The following is a 19,556-nucleotide window of genomic DNA, read 5'->3' on the forward strand; positions in this document are numbered from 1 at the left end:
TGTTCCTGATCAGCGGCCCGTCGCGTCACCGCACCGCACGTGATGTGCATTAGGCGTGAAATTCTCGTGACGACCGTGTTTAGCGTGATTTCTCAGCGCCTAATTCTAGACTAATCAAGTCGATTTTACTAAACGCAGCCTAGCTTGCCATAGTTTCATGCTTTAGCGACCTCGTTGCCCTATCGATAATTGGATCCCCTACTCGATTGTTAGCCACAGCGTCATCCTCGACCAATCGGAAGGACTCCCACCGCCATACTCGGGTCCTTTGATTACAACAGACCCTCACAGGGGCCGAGACAGGATGGATCCTAGGATGTTGGCGTGGGGGGCCACAGAAAAACACATCATCTACTTTGGATTCATATCCGGATCTACTGTAGACGTCGGAAGAGGCTTGTGTACAGAGGCAGAAGGAAGGCGTGCCCATCTTGCCGCACAAGCATGCAACGAGCTCCCCGGCCCGGAAGCCGCCCGTGTGGAGATTGGAGGCCCATTCTTCCAATTGCACGACGCCTGCGGAGGCGGCGCGGGTAGTCACAGGCATAGCCAACAACGTGATCCTCGGGGTAAAAGAAGGCAGACTCTGGTCTAGAGCTGCTGCGGCTAGTCCATGGCGCCTAGTCTCCGCCCGGTACTTTTGAACGATCGGGGTCGATGTCTACTAGTAGGAAGATGATTTTATTGCCCTCTCGTTGCTAGAGTGAGCCCCTAGGCTAAGTCGAGGGGAAATCAAATTATCCAAGCCTGCTTTCCTACGGCATCGTTTTAACTTAGGAAACTACGTTGATGCTAGGATGGCTCTTAGATAATATACATGTACTCAAGTACTGGACACGCTGGGCCTAGATTTCCTTAGCGGTGAGAGACTGGGAACCGGACCTAGACCCTGACCTCCGCCATTGGAGCCTACCAGACTAGATAGGGTTGTATTTGTCAATTTTCCGTTGTGCTTGCTCTCTAGTGTATCGGGTTTATGTCGGACACCGTGGGACAGGACCCCTCGCCGGCGCGTCTACTTTGAGGCCGACAGTGTGCCATGCTCGTCAAACTAGATCAGACGAGGGCATGCATCTATCCTCCTGGCCGAAGAGCATAGGGGGCGATTGGTCACGTGGACGTAGCGAGAGCTTTCTCGGACGGGACTTTTTTCTATCTCCGATAGTCCTTGGGATGCCTTGTTGGCGGCTCAATCTCCGCTCACAGACTAGGATCCCAACCTATCTTTGATCCACACAAGGGGCTCTATCAGATCATAACGAGACTCGCCCCATGCAAAATCGGGCGGGGTCCTACTACACAAGCAGAGCCCAGGACAGGGACGGGGGGAAAAGATGCCCCAGAAGTGGACATATCCAAACAAAGGATCCTTGTGTGGCAGATGTAGCTACCGTTCCTAAACGGGACCTAAAATCTATACAGGGTGGCTTGCCTAGCACCGAGCGGATCGTGCACTAAGAACCTCCTACGTCTACCGTTGTTTGCTTAATGCACCTTAGGACGTCTCCGCGAGGTAAGGAGATCCGGCAGCTATTGCTGTGGATCGAATACGAGATATTAGCGTGGAGCTAGGCTTTCATATAGGTGGCACGCATTAAGTAGACACGCATTAAGTAGACACGCATTAAGTAGACACGCATTAAGTAGACACGCATTAAGTAGACACGCATTAAGTAGACACGCATTAAGTAGACAACACAAGATACATAGTACCGCCGCCCCTTGACACTTAAATATTCTCCCCCAGGCTAGTAAAAAAGCGGTCAAGGTCGTATATATCGGGATGCTGGGTATGGCCATTTGTAGATGCGGCGGAAACTGGGTTTTGTGTAGCAAACTCCCAGTTAGCCATACCCTGCTGAGTCGTCGGAATCTGAGAGGGGTGCACAGAGAGTCCGTTGCCGTTGGCAGTCGAGGCGCCAAACTGCCCCGGATCAACGGTGAATCCATTTTGCTGCTGCATTGTGCCCACCGGGCCTTGAGGGAGGCCCGGCGCGAGATGAGACGGGGGCTGGACGTGGTTCGATGGAGGATTTCCTGAGCTTGGATATGGATTTTGGTTCATTGGCCACGACACGCTCAGGTCCGAGATGGGCTGCGGAGGAGACTGTCTCTGGGTTGTGACCGGCAGTCCCTGATGGAGAGACGAGCGCTGCGTCGCACTCGGCCGAGGCTGTCGAGTCTGTGGCGCCATGTCGCCAGCGTGGAAACGATCATCCACTTGACCATGCCCAATCCCTTGTCCACTGCTTGCTTTAGTTGATGTCTCCAGCAACGGTGATTCAATCCCAATTTCTCTGAGCATATTTTTCATGGTCGGATCCAGCTCTGTCGCTCTTTCGATACCGCTTTCGATCCGCTCCCTATCCTGAGCCAATTCCTCACAGACATTGTAGAGGTTTTTAGCTACCAAACCACAGCGTTTGTGATCGGACATCAAAGAATCCTGCGGCCGGTGTGATGAGAAAACTGTGGACCGGCGCTAGATTATCATACTTACTAAGACTTCTTTCCCTCCTGCCACATTTCGTAGCATGTGCAAGAGCTTAGAAGTGATCTTTTCCTGGGAGGACTTGTTCATTTTCGTTGATATAGCGATGACAACGAACAGGTTCGGGATGCGATAATGAATTTGTTGGCGAACGGTTGAAAGAGGCGGGGCGCAGCGGTTATGAACGATTCTCGTAACGTTATTTGCGGTAACTGCGTTTGTCTGCTTTTCTTTGCAAGGATAATGGAGGCCGCGTAACTCATAAAGCAACGCACTATAATTCCCCCCCCCGCCCCCGGCGGGGGATCTTCTCTAGTCTTGGCTTAGTTTTGGTCAACTGCTCCTTGTCCGCTGGCTCCCCCGATTCCGATATGGTGGTACCACGTGAATCTGCAGGTAAAACCAAATGTGCAGTTTACTCGTTGTGGAAAATAACATATTCATCTTCAAGCACAGTGGCCAATGTCGTAGGAATTTAAATGCTCGTTCTCGTTCGTTCTCATGGACCCACCAATATCCTTTGTTTCACGCAGTTCGTTCGAGCAGTAGTAATGTTCAAGTCTTCTGCAAAAAGAATCTGCCCAGTCTATCTGCCCTCTATTCAAGATAGCATCAGGTGGTTCCATTGATTTGACGAGAAACGTATGCGATTACTCTACCTACCTTCCCACTGTATACTGTAACGCTTACCTCACGGAAGTATTTTGTGCAGTGAAATCTGAGAAGATACAGTGATTCTCGAAATCGGCTTGACCAATACACATATGACAACTAGTTTCTGGCCCCACCGCCAAGGCCTTAGCGCCGATCAGTCATCGCGCGGCCCGCATCAAACCGAGGGGCAGGGTAAAACGCGATCTGTATGTTACAGTACCTAACTACGCAAGGTTACACAAGCATACGAAAAGCCTGTGGAATTCCATGGAAACCGATAATGGGTCTTTGTAAATCACGCCGAGAGGGCCGCTATCTATGGGCTTATTGATCAAGGTGATGTGCTATAGGCGCTGACGACTAGCAGCGACGGGGTGTGACTAGTTGATCATAAATGACGCACTTGGCACTCGCTACTGCATTTCTATTGATGAAAATCCTATCTATAGGGCATTAAACAGATATCCTTCCTTGGAGTCGAACCTAGGAACACCCATTCCTTCTCGCACATAGATTGTCGAGCGCTGTTTTAGTGGATCTCTGCAAATCAGGGGGCTATTCAGGCGTCTTGGCGTTTTCTATAGCCTTTGCATTCGCATAACAATACGGGGAAACCTAATGCACATAGGACAAAACCCATACCAAGGCATACATGAAATGCAACCCCTCTTAATAGCCGCACCGCACCACATAACACTTGCTAAACCTGTTCCCCCTTGCTCTGCTATTTGTTCATTAAGCGACTTCACGATCAAAAAGAATAAGACCAGTATAGCAGGGGTCTGTAAAGCCTCTTCTGAATCGTAATAGATTTACTAGATTATGTTAGTATGATTGTCTCCAATATTCTCGTCAGAGTCAACACTTACACCCTATCGATGTCGTCTGCGTTAGTCCTGCATCCAGATAGCCATCTCCGTTGGTTGAGGATCAACACTTACAGCCTATCGATGTCGTCTGTGTTAGTCCTGCATCCAGATAGCCATCTCCGTTGGTTGAGGATCAACACTTACATCCTATCGATGTCGTCTGCGTTAGTGCTGCATCCAGATAGCCATCTCCGTTGGTTGAGGATCAACACTTACTATCTATCGATGTCGTCTGCATTAGTCCTGCATCCAGATAGCCATCTCCGTTGGTTGGGAATCAACACTTACTTGCTATCGATGTCGTCTGCATTAGTCCTGCATCCAGATAGCCATCTCCGTTGGTTGGGAATCAACACTTACACCCTGTCGATGTCGTCTGCGTTAGTGCTGCATCCAGATAGCCATCTCCGTTGATTGGAAATCAACACTTACACCCTGTCGATGTCGTCTGCGTTAGTGCTGCATCCTCCGTTGGTTAAGAATCAACACTTACAGACTATCGATATCGTCTGCGTTAGTCCTGTATCCAGATAGCCATCTCCGTTGGTTTGGAATCAACACTTACACCCTGTCGATGTCGTCTGCGTTAGTCCTGTATCCACGTAGCCATGTTTCTGACTTCATCTAGTGGCTTCCTTTCATCAGTAGGCGGAACTTACCTGACGCTCAACTAACGCATTAGACCGAGGTGGTTCGTTGGCTGGCGCAGCCATCGTAATGGCGAAGAAAAATGCCGAGGCGATTAGAATAGGTCGCATATTTGCTGGTGTTTGTATCCTGTCGTCCGTTGTTTGATATGATATCTTCTACAACCACGGATAGGTCAAATAGACAACCCTTGCTTTATAACTAAATCATGCAGTAGTGAGGGCACGTGATTCTGAATAATCGCGTTAGGGGTCGCTAGGCGCTGAGCATGCGAAGGGGAATGGATCTTCCACATTTCTTGACACTATTAGATGGAGTGGCATTCCGCTATGAATTGGAATGACGATCAGTCACAAGCTCCGAGGTCTTGCAATCTGTTATGGAGCAGACCCGAAGATTGTAGTGTGTCCTAATAAGGGAGGGATTCGTTTAAGAAAAAGAAGGGATACATCTTCATGTCGATCTGCTTGTTCACGAACGGGCGCGACTAAGGAAAAAAAATTAATAATAGACGTTGATTTTGCTAGTGCCTTTAGGGGCCATTAATAACATCGCTAGGGAATTTAATCCGTGCGCTGATTGCATCGATCATCTTCGGATCTTACCGAGTATAGATCCTTTTTTCGCTTTTGAAGCCGAAACCCTGTCTTCAAGCATCTTGATCTATATTTGGCTTAGTAGGACTTAGGTGTGCGGAATAGTGGTTTATGTCTTAGTGAGATTCCAACAGTTCTCAGATAATTTTGCTGAGAAGGATGGATGAGGGAGGTTATGGAGGGGCATTGAGGTAGGAGTGTATAATGTCAGGATAAATCCTCTACTAGTGATTTCCTAGGTGGTTCATCTGCCGCATCCTGATCACCTGATCTCCCATCAGGAAAACTAGGCGTCCTAGGGCAATTTCCACGTAGCAGAGTTTTTCGCTTCTCTGCCCCTATAAATACTAGACAAGATAGATAGACTAAATACCATCGTTTTCATCATTGACTACCTGGTAGTTTACTAGTGAACATGCCTAATCCGCACTTCCACATTTTGTCCTATGTGCATTCGGTTTCCCCGTATTGTCATGCGAATGCAAAGGCTATAGAAAACGCCAAGACGCCTGAATAGCCCCCTGATTTGCAGAGATCCACTATGGGTTTCCAAACAATTCCACTCCAGTCTCATACACATTTGTAATATTACGTCGCAAGGTATTGTACCATACAAGCTGCATTTTATGGTGTCCATCCATTTAATGCGGCCCGCTCAATGATGGATCTGCGCCAAGGCCTTGGCGGTGGGGCGAGAGATGAGTTATCAAGTGTATTTTGGTCAAGCCGATTTCGAGAATGACTGTATTTTTGTATCCATCTTCTGTGTCGTCCTCCCACCAGGCTTTGCTGGACCCAACTTGCAACGGTGCAATCATTTGTCAGGCCCCAGGTGTCGACGCCACTTCACTTTTACAGTACGGCTCGGAACGCAGTGCAAGCTGATACTGTAGTCCGGGGGAAAAATGGCCTATTATCTTACTGATCTGGACACAATTGGGGAATCGGTGCTTCAGTAGATGGAACCATGGAAGGAAGTGAAAACGAGACCGGCATAGCTGTACAATGCACAACGTATTCAGAAATCTCGCCAAGCGGACTGGGCCCGCAGTTGCTCTATTCACCACCAACTTGGGACTAGCCTGGGGCCTCAAACCAGATAGCATATCTCCGGAGGCATGAGCACCACGACCAAGGAGGGCACAGACGAGGGCAATCGCTGACACTGTCTGGGGTACCTCCCAGAATGAAAGCTGTGGGCCGAACGTGCGGCGCTCGATGGCGACCTCGGTCCGATAAGTGAGAGACACGCTCGCTAGCACGAGGAACAGGGGAAACAGGACGTTGGGACGCATTTTTCTCGGCGGCGAACAGTGGTGAACAGGACAATGTCAAGATAATGAGTGTATAGTAGAACAGCGATGCCCAGTAGCCAATGGTTCGAACAAGAAGCTAATGAATTTAGGTCAACATCGTCTCATATAGCTGACTTCAGAATTGACTTCCATTTTGCACACAGAGGAACTATGTCAAACCCAAACGCTAAAGCGATGGTGAAACTGTCTAGTCCGGATCCAGCTAGATTACAGATAGCCTCTGCGCGTCACTTCGAAGTGGTAAAATACCTGACAATATTGATTCGCCACGTTCCCTGTACTCAGGTATTTCATTAATGCGCTTTCTGCCCCGCCCGCCTAGGTGGCTGCACCTCAGACCACGTTGGCGCTCTCCCCCAGCATTGTTCAGACATCGATGGTTCTAGACGGCAACTCTTCTATAGCCCACAGTAGCTGTGCCACTAATAGGAACAGGGAACTTGCTCCTGCCATCCACCAACGTCCACCGAGGCCATCACAGATGCCTACGCTAGGAAGGAATCTGCCACTTCTTTCCGCCCTATCGGACGCATAAAAGGCCACATTTCTCCTTTCGGGACCAGATACTCTGTTCTGCTATCCTCGCATCGGTTCCAACTCGACATAGTGCACGGCACAATAATCTCGATATGAAGAGACCGGCTCCGCTAGTAGGAAATATATACTACGAAGTTGTCCAGTCAATGGTTGATCGACTATGGGAAATATTGTGCGCTCGCAACCCGGCAGTGTCGTTATTATCCGTTCCAGAGGAAGCATGCTTTAATATCACTGGGCTCCCTGATATGCACCCCTCGGAACGCGTTGAAATACTTTCTCAAGTGAAGTCCCACGACTGGGATTTGAGATTCAAGGAAAAAACCGCCCAAGGTATCATAGTCATTCAGCTCATCCGTGTTCTAAGAGAGCGTGACTCCCGAAGAAGCGCGGATGCCCTCCGAGCTAGATGGCAGCGGATCTGTACCCACCGATAATATGCGTATAAAGATCAAATCCAACTACCTAGCGGACCCTGCCGCAGTTTACAGTACCCCAAAGTAGGGCGATATCTGTCATCTTGTGACCTTCGATCACATTCGTCTAAGCGTATCTACTGCAACGGTGGTGCCATCTTCCTCATCGAAATGTGGCCAGCGCTCACAGAAAACTCTAGCCGTGAATTCTTCGCGCTGCGCTGGATGCGTTTGGAAGCCGCGATCGACATTTACAAACGAGGACAGGAGGAGCAAGTCAACTGATTGGTTGTTAGTTCAACTTTTTTTGCGATGCACCTGTCATTTAGCTGAATCAGCAATCATATGTTGACTGTTCCTGCGTTTTCGGTACATGTAACTTACAGCTTGTGAAATGATGTTGTCAGGATGTCTGATAGGCGTATGCACTAGTAATTCTACCTAGTAGTCTCATTGGAGAATGATGAAATCGATGCTATTCAGACTAGCTATTCTGACTGTATTTATAGACCAGACAGGCGGGAATTGTCGGAGTGGAAAATGGACGTGTAAATTCCACATCGAGCGCCAGTTTCCATAATAGACAGTGGCGGTTAGCTGAGTAAGCGCTAGGAATGCAGCAGCTGGATCACATTGTAAATTTCCAGGTGGATAATTGCACTGACAGATGTCTTGAAAGGACCTTCCTCCTGTGAGCTTGGCGAACGAGCGCGTGCGTCTACGGTAACCGTATCCAACATAGTGTGCTTCTTGGATTTGGGGTTTCGGAAACAATTTCTCTGTGTAAAATATGGAAACCAATTTCGAATCCAGCTATATTAGCAAATGAACTATAGTCCATGAGACAGGAACTTTCCACGTATCCAAGACACTGTAACATCAACGGACTACAGCTTGAGTGTGTGCATTTTCAATGACCATGACCCACCAGTTAACGGTGCTGTATGCAGCTATCTTGACCATATATGTCCATGTGTATGTACTGTATAGTAGAGCGTTCCAATATCCTATTACTTGTTTGTGAGAAAAAGATCACCATTAATTGATACACTTCGTGCGGTATTGCCAGGTTTCAGTTCAGGAGATGCCTAAGTTTTAGAGGATCGGATCTGGGTTGACTCTCATGCGATCCATCTGTGGAGCATTCCGATTATCCGAAACCATATGTGAGTGATGAGAGTCACTGAGCATGTCTTGTTGCGACCAGGACGTGAGGCTGGAACGTGTGCCACTTGTGCTGGAATTGCATTCCTGGGTATCAGTCACAACTGGCCTTGGTGGCCAGCGGGCCTCGATCAGGCTAGATTGTCTTTCATGGGGCAGGGGCATTTCTTGTGGAGACCATCCATTGATATCTAAGCAGTGCTGTCTTTGCATCAGCGGAACGAGGTTCTCTAAGCTTAAAGACCTCTTTCGCCTGCGTCGAGTTGTTTTCGGCATATAACCCTCACATATAAATCCAGCTCGAATGCAGGTGTTGCCTGCAGAGCACAATTAGCCTTTAAATAACTGTTTGTGATATCGCCCGTAAAGGCCATTTTAAAGTAATTCTCGACTTACACGAAGGAGATTGCTCGTCACATTTCTTTTTCCTGCGTCGACAAGTCACACAGCCAGTCGTGGTTCTGGGGCTATACGTTCGATTTCGTTTTGCCACCCGGCGCTGTCCGGATCCAGGGATACCAGTTGAGGATGCAGTTTGAAAATTTGGTGCAGATGGTACCGGAGCACCGGCATTCCGGCTCTGTAGTTCTTGGTCTTGCATCTGTTCCTGTACGCCAGAGACATCTCTCTGTTGGAGATGTACCGCGCTGCTCAGCTGCGCATCGTATTTGGACCGATTCCCGTTTGGTTTTGAGTTTTCCAAAATTTTGATCTGGTCAGATAGGTGATCGCACGCCGTATCAACATTCGTTCGTTCATTGGATTCGGACGTGGAATCTGTGGAGTACGCTGTATGCATCCAACCATGTCAAGCTTACACCAGGGGAAGATCGACGTGATCATGCATCGTAAATGGAACACACAAGCCTTTCAATCGTTTGGCCGATCATATTAGGACCATATGTAACGAAAGCTAGGGATATCGCAGTCTACAGTTTCTAATATTATGCCTGCTTGCTTGCTGTTGAAGAAATTTTACCTGGAGCTAAGAAGTCTTGACGAAATAGAATTGCTAAGGTATGATCCGCACCTGAAACTTCATCCAGATACCAAGGTACTCTGAGCACAGAGTCGAAGCAAGGAGATGTTCAGCCCGTGGTGGCTGCCAAGGTACTTACCCCCATGGGCCATCCTTGGTCGTGTCACCTATCTGGCAAAGATATGCCTTTTTCACCAGTCGCGGGAAATTGCAATTAAGAGTGTACTCGATACAGCTCCAGCCAATGAGCAGAATCGAGGTAAAGCAGATTTCAAAAGGGTTCCGCCTCATTAAATTGGAACCTCATTCCTCAATAAGGATAGCGTAAAATCTCAGGTAAAATGCTACATATGCCCCCAACGTGGTGGCCTTGCACCTTTAGTTATAAACCTATTCCAAGTTCTATTCGAATGGAGCTGCAAGGAATTTAGTCGCACAATACCATATTCTAACATGTTTGCAGTCTTCTCGACAGTATACTTATTCCACTATGAAAGAGCGGGATTGTTATTATAATGAAATGAGCGACTATGCCCAAGAGGCATTGCTAAACACAAACAGAATTCAACAAGTAGGAGGAAATTCTCGGTCAAGCACTCTGAAGGCCCATCGCATCCAACCCCTTTCTTTCAACTATGCTTTCCAGCACTAACTCAGAACGGAAATAAGGGCGTGACAAAGAAAAAGAACGGCTTCTCAGTGTCCACGGCGTCTGTTGCAACAGCTTCCCACGCAACCGGAACCATCACAAGCCAGCCCCATGTCGTCGAGGTGGACTTAGTGCTACACGGTAAATACAAAATCAGCGAAATGACTTTCAAATCCCTAGAAAGGGAGCAACTCACAGTGCACGAGGAGCAGGAGCAAGAGCCGCAGTTGCCACCGCAGCAGTTACAGGTGCAAGGTGTCATTTCGATGAAGTTATAATGTTGAAAAGCGTCAGAAGAAAAGTCCGCGTTAATAGCCTTATTTAGGAGCAACACTGAGTTTATTCCGGCGAAAAAAGGATTTCTCTGGTGAGAGCTAGGCTCATCAATTTATACCTTGCGAGTGGCTAGGGTGCCTGCTGAACCCCAGCATCTCCGGTAGAAATGACGTGAGACAGCGCACAGCGCCAGTCCGTTAGGTTATTTGCACACTCAGCTCCTTAGCCAGTACTCCGCTCATCACCAGGCTCTCGCATATCCGCTCACCAATTGTCAGCACAACACATCCAACACCATGGGCCTGAGCACAAGCGCTGCGGGTCGCACTGTCACAAGACGGCGACGCTGGGATAACTATTGGCGGAAAGCTGCTGCAACGTAGTAGGTGAAGCTTAACTTCGACTGCTGCCATTGGTAGTTCGTATGAGCGGCACGATAACCCATTACCTAAGGGACACCAGGGCGGGCGGGTTGATTTATTTTGCCGCGCCTGCCACGGACAAATCTTGCCCCGCAAGATGTTTGAGCGACATCAGTATCCCGTGACGCCAATAATGACCCACAGTAGAAAAAACAAGTAGGGTGAAGAAGGAACGGGATGTTATTCGCTTGAGAAAGGAAGGTCAGGACCTGCTTGGTAAAACGGACAGTTGATCATTCCTGCTAATACATCATTTCAAAGGTTAGCAGGGAACGACTGACAGTCGGTAAACCAGCAAGCGGAGATCGGGCAACTGAGTATGGAATCTTTTGATTTGACACCAACCCCCGGATCAGCGAGGCATGGAGCATGGGAATAGGTGCTCTCGAAGGAGGAATAGCCTGGATTTCCCCAGGGTGTGCAAGCCCTTTATATATCTGGGGAGTGAGTACCCTGTGGTCGTGCTCGTCAGAACCAATGATGTGCAGTTACACGTGCAGCTTAGCATGCTGGTTACTGCATTCAACCCCCCCCGATTTATTGTTCCTTTTATCTATCATTTAGGATAGATTAGTCTTCGTTTGTTCGACTCAGTCTTTTCGCATAATTTAAAAATCTGTGTTAGGCCTGCTAACCTTTGAAATGATGTATTAGCAGGAATGATCAACTTTCCGTTTTACCAAGCAGGTCCCGACGCTTTGCGAGTTTTTGCCGACGGTCACCCAGACCTGAGCTCCACAGGTCCTGCCCGAAGGAGTTGCTATGAAACCAGAGAAATTTTCTCGGATCAAAGCACTCCGCTCTACATCGCTGCTGTGGAACATATCAAGTAGAACATCACAAGGGTAAGGTAATAATTCATCCTGAGCGCCAAATGACTACCGTTTTCAGCTAGGAAATGAATCCTCGTCTCTGCCTACAAAAATTTCGTGGAATTCCAATGAGCAGTGTTTAGATATCAACAACAATATAACAACGAAGGAGAACATGCTGTTACCGCTAGAAACCTTAATGTAGCCGTATTTTACTTCAGTATGGATGGCGTTAAGCACAACGACCCGGGTGACATTCCTTCGGACGAGGATATATGTCCTACGAGACGAAATATACCAACCATTTTGATTCAGCAGAAAATATTGTAAGATACCCTTGCAGGCCACGAGGGGAGTATCAATCTGCTGTTGGTCACGATGACAACCAGAGTGGTCAATTTGACAATCCGCTTCAAGCTGCTCAGCTCGAGGCCATAAAGAGATTGTTCAGCTACTGTTAGCGAAGGGCGCCAACGTCAATGTGCAGGGAGGCGAATATTGAAATGCACTTCAGGCGAGTTTATCAGGAGGCCATGAGGACATTGTAAGATCACTTCTGAAGAAAGTCGCTGAAGTCCATACGTAGGACGGAAAAGGCGCTTATTTTCCATAGCATGTATAAATCCCTAAACAATTCCTTTTTATAAAATATCCTTAGAAACATGTGCATTTAATGGATCATGGGTCCAAAACTTTGGGCCATTCATGGGCCCTGATGAAGTCCACCCATAAGGTAAAGCAAACCTTGAGAAAAGGAGTCTGCTGCCAAAAAAAAAAAAAAACAATCAGCCGAGCGAATGAAGCATTATTTAGCTGACATTCGAAATACATTGTTTCGAAGAGGAGCGATACAGCCAATAAATGAGTTGCGTATGATTTTTGAATTTTAAATCTAGACCTTATAAATACCAACCAAGATTGTGAGGACACATGTAATGTCATGTATATCGCGATTGAATGCCTGATCTTCGAGGCTTGTTGCAGCCTCTCAGCTGCGCACTGATCGCATGTAAGAACGCATGGACAAGGGGGCCAGGGGCCTGTATGTAAATACTCGCGGCACCTAGGTTTCAGGGGCCAGCTATCAGTCCTGGAAATATACTTAGTCGCACCCAAAATTCACCCGCGGGTCTCTGTTGCTCAGACCGGTAAAACAATCAACCCAAGGGTATTGTGACGCATCTCTAACATCAGGCAGGCTTTTGTTCCCAAAAGAATAACAATCGGCATATGCGGCTCGCCTGATTGTGGGCCCTGGGAGTCATTCCCTCGGCCGTCAGGCAGGCCTGGCAGCACTCCCGCATAGGGCTGTATCTAACTCAAGCTACATCCGGTAAATGAATTATCGATCGCTCCCGAAGATCACCCGAGATAAAAATTTCTTGTCCCGAGATGGTTCCGGTTGTCCAATGCACTTGCTTGGAATCCACTTAAGACCCACTAAATAGTAGCCACAGAACGACTAGATTGCAAATGCAATGGGGCAATCTTACCCAGGCCCAAGCCTCGATATGACTGTCCCCGATTTACTCCTACAAAACCCAAGATACAAATAACAGGGCCATACCTCCTCTTCATGGGCGGGAGTTCTTCAGTTTTGTATCTTAGCTATGTTGGCGCTAAATTATCGTGTTCTTATTGCAATAGAGAGGTGTGGCCTTCACTTCATTTGATGTGGCCAAAATCCAATGCCATCTGTCAACTGCGCGGTTATTCGCCTCCGGCTCACAGATGGATCTAGGTTCTATTTCATTTGCACCAATCAATTGGATCGGCTTGCAAAGCAAAAGGACCCAGACCGATTTCGGGCTGAGCCGTAGAGACAAGCCTTTTCATCTGATCCACTATTCCTCGGTGCGTGTTTCGAAAAGAAAACATCCCACCTACCCACAATTCTACTGTACAGTGGCACCGCTAAAGTCTGAGACCCCCTAAAGTACCTTTCTTTACCGCCTCCTTACAAGGGACATACCGCCCACTAATGGTAGTTTTTGAGTGGTGCGGACGCTAATTGCCGGCAGAATATTAGCGCAATACTTTGGGGGGGTCTCAGACTTTAGCGGTGCCACTGTATTTTAATTTCCGCACCAATCAGGAAGGTCTGTTGGAGGTGAGACTCCTGTATACACTAGTACCGAATGCACCCAATGATGCCGAATCAGAGGTCGCGAATGTCTCATTATGAAGCTGTCTCGATTGCGGAAATAGTTGAAAAATAATGGCATTGATATTTTGGCTTCGAGTGTGAGGGTCTCACGTATACATAAAGGTGAATGATCAATACCAAGAACAGCTATGATTGACTATAGATTCAGGGTGTATCGCGAGGAAGCAAATGAAAGGCGCTTCCTCGCGTTCAGGGGAACCCAGACAAGATATGTGGGTCCGTTTCACCGTTTGTCCTCCGCTGCTCGTGGCTCATCGTGCGAGCCTCATGTATACTCGTGACATTGGATTGAAAAAAGTTTACGGAGTACTAATACCCGAAGTGGTGATGGTGCGGCCAATAGGGGGGACATGATTAGGTTTTTTCATGGAAAATTTCTTTGCACGGCTCAGCCCGACAGAATAGGTAAGTCGCTGCCCTCAAGGTACTCACGGGGGCCGGTATAATTTAATTCTATCCTACAAAATCTTCGCCATCCACCTGTTTATTCAAGCAATAATGTCTTCCTCATTTGATCCTAATAACGTGAATTTGACTTCAGTGGACTTCGCCCAAGTGGTCTGCTGGAATCAGCTCGGGGGAAATGAGTACGATGGCATGCTTGGTGCTCGCATTTCTTCCATCTTTGTTATCTTTGTCATCTCGACAGCGGTTACGTTCTTCCCTGTGGCCGCGAAACGAGTCCCGCGGCTGAAGATTCCCCTCTATGTCTATCTGTTCGCTCGTTACTTCGGCACTGGTGTGATCATTGCCACAGCATTTGTTCATTTGTTGGATCCTGCCTACGAAGAGATTGGTCCTGCCAGTTGTGTTGGAATGACGGGCAACTGGGCGCAGTACTCTTGGCCCCCTGCCATCACACTGACGTCGATCGTCTTTGTGTTCCTCATGGACTTTGGCGCACAGTTATATGTTGAGTCCAAGTATGGACCCTTGGAAGAAGACCCAAGAGCTAGTATTGTTCAAGAGACGCACGAACATCAACCCTCCGAGGAAGTTCCAACTACGACCATCGAGACGAAGAAGGACTCGGCATGGGACAGTCAAGACTTTAAAGACTCTGCGGCAGCGGAGAGATCGTTCCAGCAACAGATAGCTGCCCTCCTCATTCTTGAATTCGGTGTCATTTTCCATTCGGTGATCATCGGCTTGAATCTTGGAGTTGTCGGCGACGAGTTCAAAACTTTGTACCCCGTCCTTGTGTTCCACCAGAGCTTCGAAGGATTGGGTATTGGTGCCAGAATGTCCGGTATTCCTTTCAAGCGAAACAGCTGGCTTCCTTGGATCCTATGCATGATGTACGGTTTAACCACGCCCATTTCCATCGCAATTGGACTCGGCCTGCGAACAACATACAATCCCAATTCGATCACAGCGAACATAGTGTCTGGCGTCCTCGACTCGATCTCCGCCGGTATCCTGATGTACACCGGGCTTGTTGAACTGCTAGCTCGGGACTTTTTGTTCGATCCTTGCCGCACGAACAACAGGACCCGTTTGGCATTTATGACTATATGCACAATTCTCGGCGCTGGTATCATGGCACTTGTCGGGAAGTGGGCATAGACTTTTCGTCATTACCTCGACGCTGGTGACAAAATCCACGAAATTACCAGACGGCATACAAACGATCAAAGGAAGACTAGTAAATTGGTATAGCGTTTACCAGTTCGTTACCCATCATCCGCCACCTTCACCCCAGTGGGACATAACATATGTATAGACACTCGTTCATGTATTTAATCATTTGCTATTAGTACAAATTGCTATTTTGCTTTTGTCTTTCACATCACTGCACAATCCGGACAACCACCACGTGTAAACGGGGACCCACCTATCCCGGCTTGTGCAGACAGCCAGGCCCAGGAATAAGTTCAATTTTGTTGCAGTCTGAATTTGTCGCTCGTAGGTATATTGCTCTTTCAGTGGCGGAATTCCATCATTGCCCTCCAATTTTGGATCTTGTTTCGAAACACAGGGGACCTTTCGAATCTTTCTTTCCCGCTTGCATATCCTCCAACCCCGGAACCTTGTCTTTCAACAAGAGCAGAGCATACTCTTCGCCACTACACCGAGCCCCCGCCCTCGCCATTCTGTACATTCCATCCTCTCGGCCATCATATCTGACCCCAGGAGGGTTCGTATGAGATCTTCCTTAACATCGCCTTCAATGTCCAAATTTATCATAGATACACATGTATGATAGCAGACCTCTTCCAAATGCTTCAGGCTGTCGTCGTTTTTCGCACGACAGACCACAGTTTTCTTAGTCTCTCTTAAATGCTCCATCCGCCAGCGCCACTCTCATGGGACCGCGGTTTTCCACGGTTCTCTCGCTTAGGGTTCTTCCAGGAGTCCAGCATTTCCCTGTGGCGGGCCACGGTTTTCTATTTCTTACAAGAACCTGTGCCTGTTGTTAGCTTTAATTTCTAGGCAACACCACTGTCTTGGCAAACCAGCAAGGTGTAGAAACTGGTGCGCCACCATACGCCATGAGTAGATTCTGTAGGACCGTCCTTGAGCTGTTAAGACTTCAGCATCTTCAGCGATCTGGGAGCTATACGGTCCGGGAAGGATGTATTCCCAAACAGTCTTGATCGAGTCCTGTCGCAAAAGCGATCAATTCCATGGTCGAACCTTGATACAAGTGTGTTTGGTCGTTCGAAGCTAAAATACTTTCGATTTTCGCCGGCATGCCGGACCCACCGCACGGCCGAATCTAGCATGCGCCTGTCTCCACCACGATCCGCCCCACAGACGCGACCCGTTCCGTCGCAAATTTCCCTCCGAGCGGCCGCTATCGGTTGCGTCGCAACTTCTTTAAACCTCGCGCCTCTTTATCTGTTTCTCTTTATCTCGTCCTCGTTTTCTGTCGTGCTTGACGAATTTTCCATCAGCGGATTCTTCTTTGTCCCTTCTTGCTGCGGAGTCGAGCGCCGTTAAGCGCGCCGCCTGCGAACAACAGCCACAATGGGGCTTTCTAAGACCAACAGGATCATCATCCTGCTGGTTATCGACACTGTGTTCTTCCTACTGGAACTTATTACAGGTGTGTATATAACTAGTCGCTTTGGAAGCGCAGCTGGATCTTGCTAACGTGCCTTTCTTGAAGGCTATGCCGTGCACTCCCTTGCTCTTGTGGCCGACTCCTTTCACATGGTATGTGTCATATCGCGCGTGTGAGCGCGCAACGCTTGTACCGATCCCAATCTCACAGACAACCAGCTTAATGATGTCATTTCCCTCTGCGTTGGACTATGGGCCGTCAAGGTCGCCAATCGCGAATCGAACTCGAAGATGTACACCTATGGTGTAAGTTGGCCACGCCCCAGTTTGGACTCCGCTTCGATCTGAATCTGACATTTTGTGCTTGGAAAATAGTGGCAACGCGCCGAAACTCTCGGTGCGCTAGTCAACGGCGTGTTCCTGGTCGCCTTGTGTATGTCGATTTTCTTAGAAGCGATTCAAAGATTGGTGGAACCCCAGGAGGTCCAAAACCCGAAATTTGTCTGCGTTGTCGGCTGTTTTGGACTGCTTTCCAACATTGTGGGGTTGGCATTATTCCACGATCATTCCCACGGTGGCCATGGCCATAGCCATGACCATGGTCACGGACACGAGGAGGACGTGGATGCAGCGGAGCGGGGATCCAGTGACCACCACCACACAGCGGACGAGCGCGAAGCCCTTGTGCCCCCGAATGTTCATGGAACTGGGATACGGGACATCGAGCCGTCCTCTCCATCACGCAATCGCCGTGGTACTCAAAGCCGCTTCTCTCCGCGATACAGTACTTCGGCTGGATGTGGACCCACCAACGTGGACGACATCTACGTGCACCCTGCGACTCTGCGGCAGGATATCATTGCCGCTAGTCACGGTCAGTTCGACAATGAAGAGTCTTCGGATTCTGATGACCAAGACGACGAAAGCCTAAACGAGCGATCTGGTCTTTTAAGCCACCGCGATGGTGCCTCTAACTACACCGATGAGAATGGTGGCCTGTTCAAAGTTCCCAACCACTTGGTCGAGGATGATGTCCACAAGGGCCACAACCATGCTAAGCCCAAGCCTAAGAGTCAGAAGGGCGGCCATGGCCATGGCCATGACCTGAACATGCGTGGCGTCTTCCTCCACGTTATGGGAGATGCGCTTGGTAACATCGGCGTCATTGCTTCTGCCCTGATCATCTGGTTGACTGACTACGATTGGCGCAACTATGTGGATCCTGGCATCTCTCTTGCGATCACAGTCATCATTCTTGTATCTGCTATTCCCCTGTGCAAGGCCGCCTCTCGCATTCTGCTGCAAGCTGCCCCCGCTGGCCTAAGCATCGATCATATCAAGGAGGATATCGAGGGCCTTCCAGGTGTTATTGGCTCTCACCACCTGCACGTCTGGCAGTTGAGTGACACCAAGATTGTCGCCTCGATCCATATCCAGGTTGATACCGAAATCAAGGGTGAGGGGTCTGAGAGATACATGCGCCTCGCGCGACAGATTCGCCGGTGTCTTCACGCCTATGGCATCCATTCTTCCACTATCCAGCCAGAATTCGCCCCTGATAGCGACGCTGAAGATAACCAGAACCAGACCCAGCCTTCATCCTCTCGATCAACCACTGAAGTCCCTGACATGCCTAGCCGCACAGCCAGCGTAAGGGAAGGCGCTCCCCAGGGCTGCCTCCTGGAATGCGACGACAACTGCGCCCGTGGAGGGCCAGTGCTGCCCCAAAACGTCGACGTGATTTGATTCTTTGATGCGTTTGCTCCTTACCGCAGATTCCTGGTCTGTCACTTGGCCGTACGCATTACTCATTACTCGCTACTCTACTACTCTACCCATTACCTTGCCCTCGTCTAAAAGACTTACACGTTCACTCATGTATCCTTTCCTCAGCTTTCTTGCGATTCTCCCTTAAGATGATTCCCCTCTTGCACTCTTCACCATCAATTCCGATAGCCTGGTTCCCCACACGAATGGCATCGCTGGCTTTCTGGCTTCGACGCCGGGTTTGCCGGAAGATATCTCTGTTCCAATACGTAGCATCGTAGGACACTTCGAGATTGGCTGTGCAGCCGAGAAATCTCCCCTTAAGGTATCCTGCGCGTCGCGCGAAATGTTCCGGGCGATGTCTCTAGCTCGGTAATTAGTGCCCTAGTCTACGGAGTCATCGTGGTGTTGCTTTCGATGCCTACTGAGTGAGGTTCAAAAGTGATGGTTCTTAGTTCGTGGATACTATATAGCTCATGAGTTTCTTGGTAATTCTCGCCCAGGCCGAAAGAGGATTGATGTTGGCAACGCAGGCAGATGAACGGTGCACACGCAGACTCTACATCACGAATCTGCACAGCTGGGTCTATCGATTCAGCGCATTATCAAGGAAACTACAGGGAGATAAGATCCACACCGGCTTCACACATCAGTTTCACTCAGAATCAAAGACATTTGTTGGGACGAAATATCTTATTCTGTCGCGATTTTCTTGGTTGCGTTAATATCGATTGATTAGAGGTACCATATCAACCCGTAAATGCGATGTTTAACAACTTCATTGTAA

The 19,556-nt window shown here is 48.6% G+C and overlaps 3 protein-coding genes across 3 annotated transcripts; 2 read left to right on the top strand and 1 right to left on the bottom strand.

Annotated features, from left to right (window-relative positions):
- Positions 1-1,729: 1,729 nt before the first annotated feature.
- N7474_005024 (uncharacterized protein) lies at positions 1,730-2,581 on the bottom strand (the record flags this gene model as incomplete). Its single annotated transcript, XM_057196439.1, has 2 exons — positions 1,730-2,446; positions 2,501-2,581. 2 exons carry the CDS (start codon positions 2,579-2,581, stop codon positions 1,730-1,732), a joined length of 798 nt encoding a protein of 265 aa, XP_057053835.1.
- An 11,913-nt stretch (positions 2,582-14,494) lies between these two features.
- On the top strand, positions 14,495-15,562 carry N7474_005025 (uncharacterized protein; the record flags this gene model as incomplete). The annotated part of the gene is made up of 1 exon (XM_057196440.1): positions 14,495-15,562. One exon carries the CDS (start codon positions 14,495-14,497, stop codon positions 15,560-15,562), a length of 1,068 nt encoding a protein of 355 aa, XP_057053836.1.
- A 1,404-nt stretch (positions 15,563-16,966) lies between these two features.
- N7474_005026 (cation diffusion facilitator family transporter) lies at positions 16,967-18,748 on the top strand (the record flags this gene model as incomplete). Its single annotated transcript, XM_057196441.1, has 4 exons — positions 16,967-17,045; positions 17,109-17,155; positions 17,222-17,308; positions 17,378-18,748. 4 exons carry the CDS (start codon positions 16,967-16,969, stop codon positions 18,746-18,748), a joined length of 1,584 nt encoding a protein of 527 aa, XP_057053837.1.
- Between the last annotated feature and the right edge of the window lie 808 nt (positions 18,749-19,556).

This window comes from Penicillium riverlandense (assembly GCF_028828495.1).
Source record: "Penicillium riverlandense strain IBT 135883 chromosome Unknown utg000003l_segment0_segment0, whole genome shotgun sequence".
In the NCBI taxonomy this organism is placed as follows: Eukaryota; Fungi; Ascomycota; class Eurotiomycetes; order Eurotiales; family Aspergillaceae; genus Penicillium; species Penicillium riverlandense.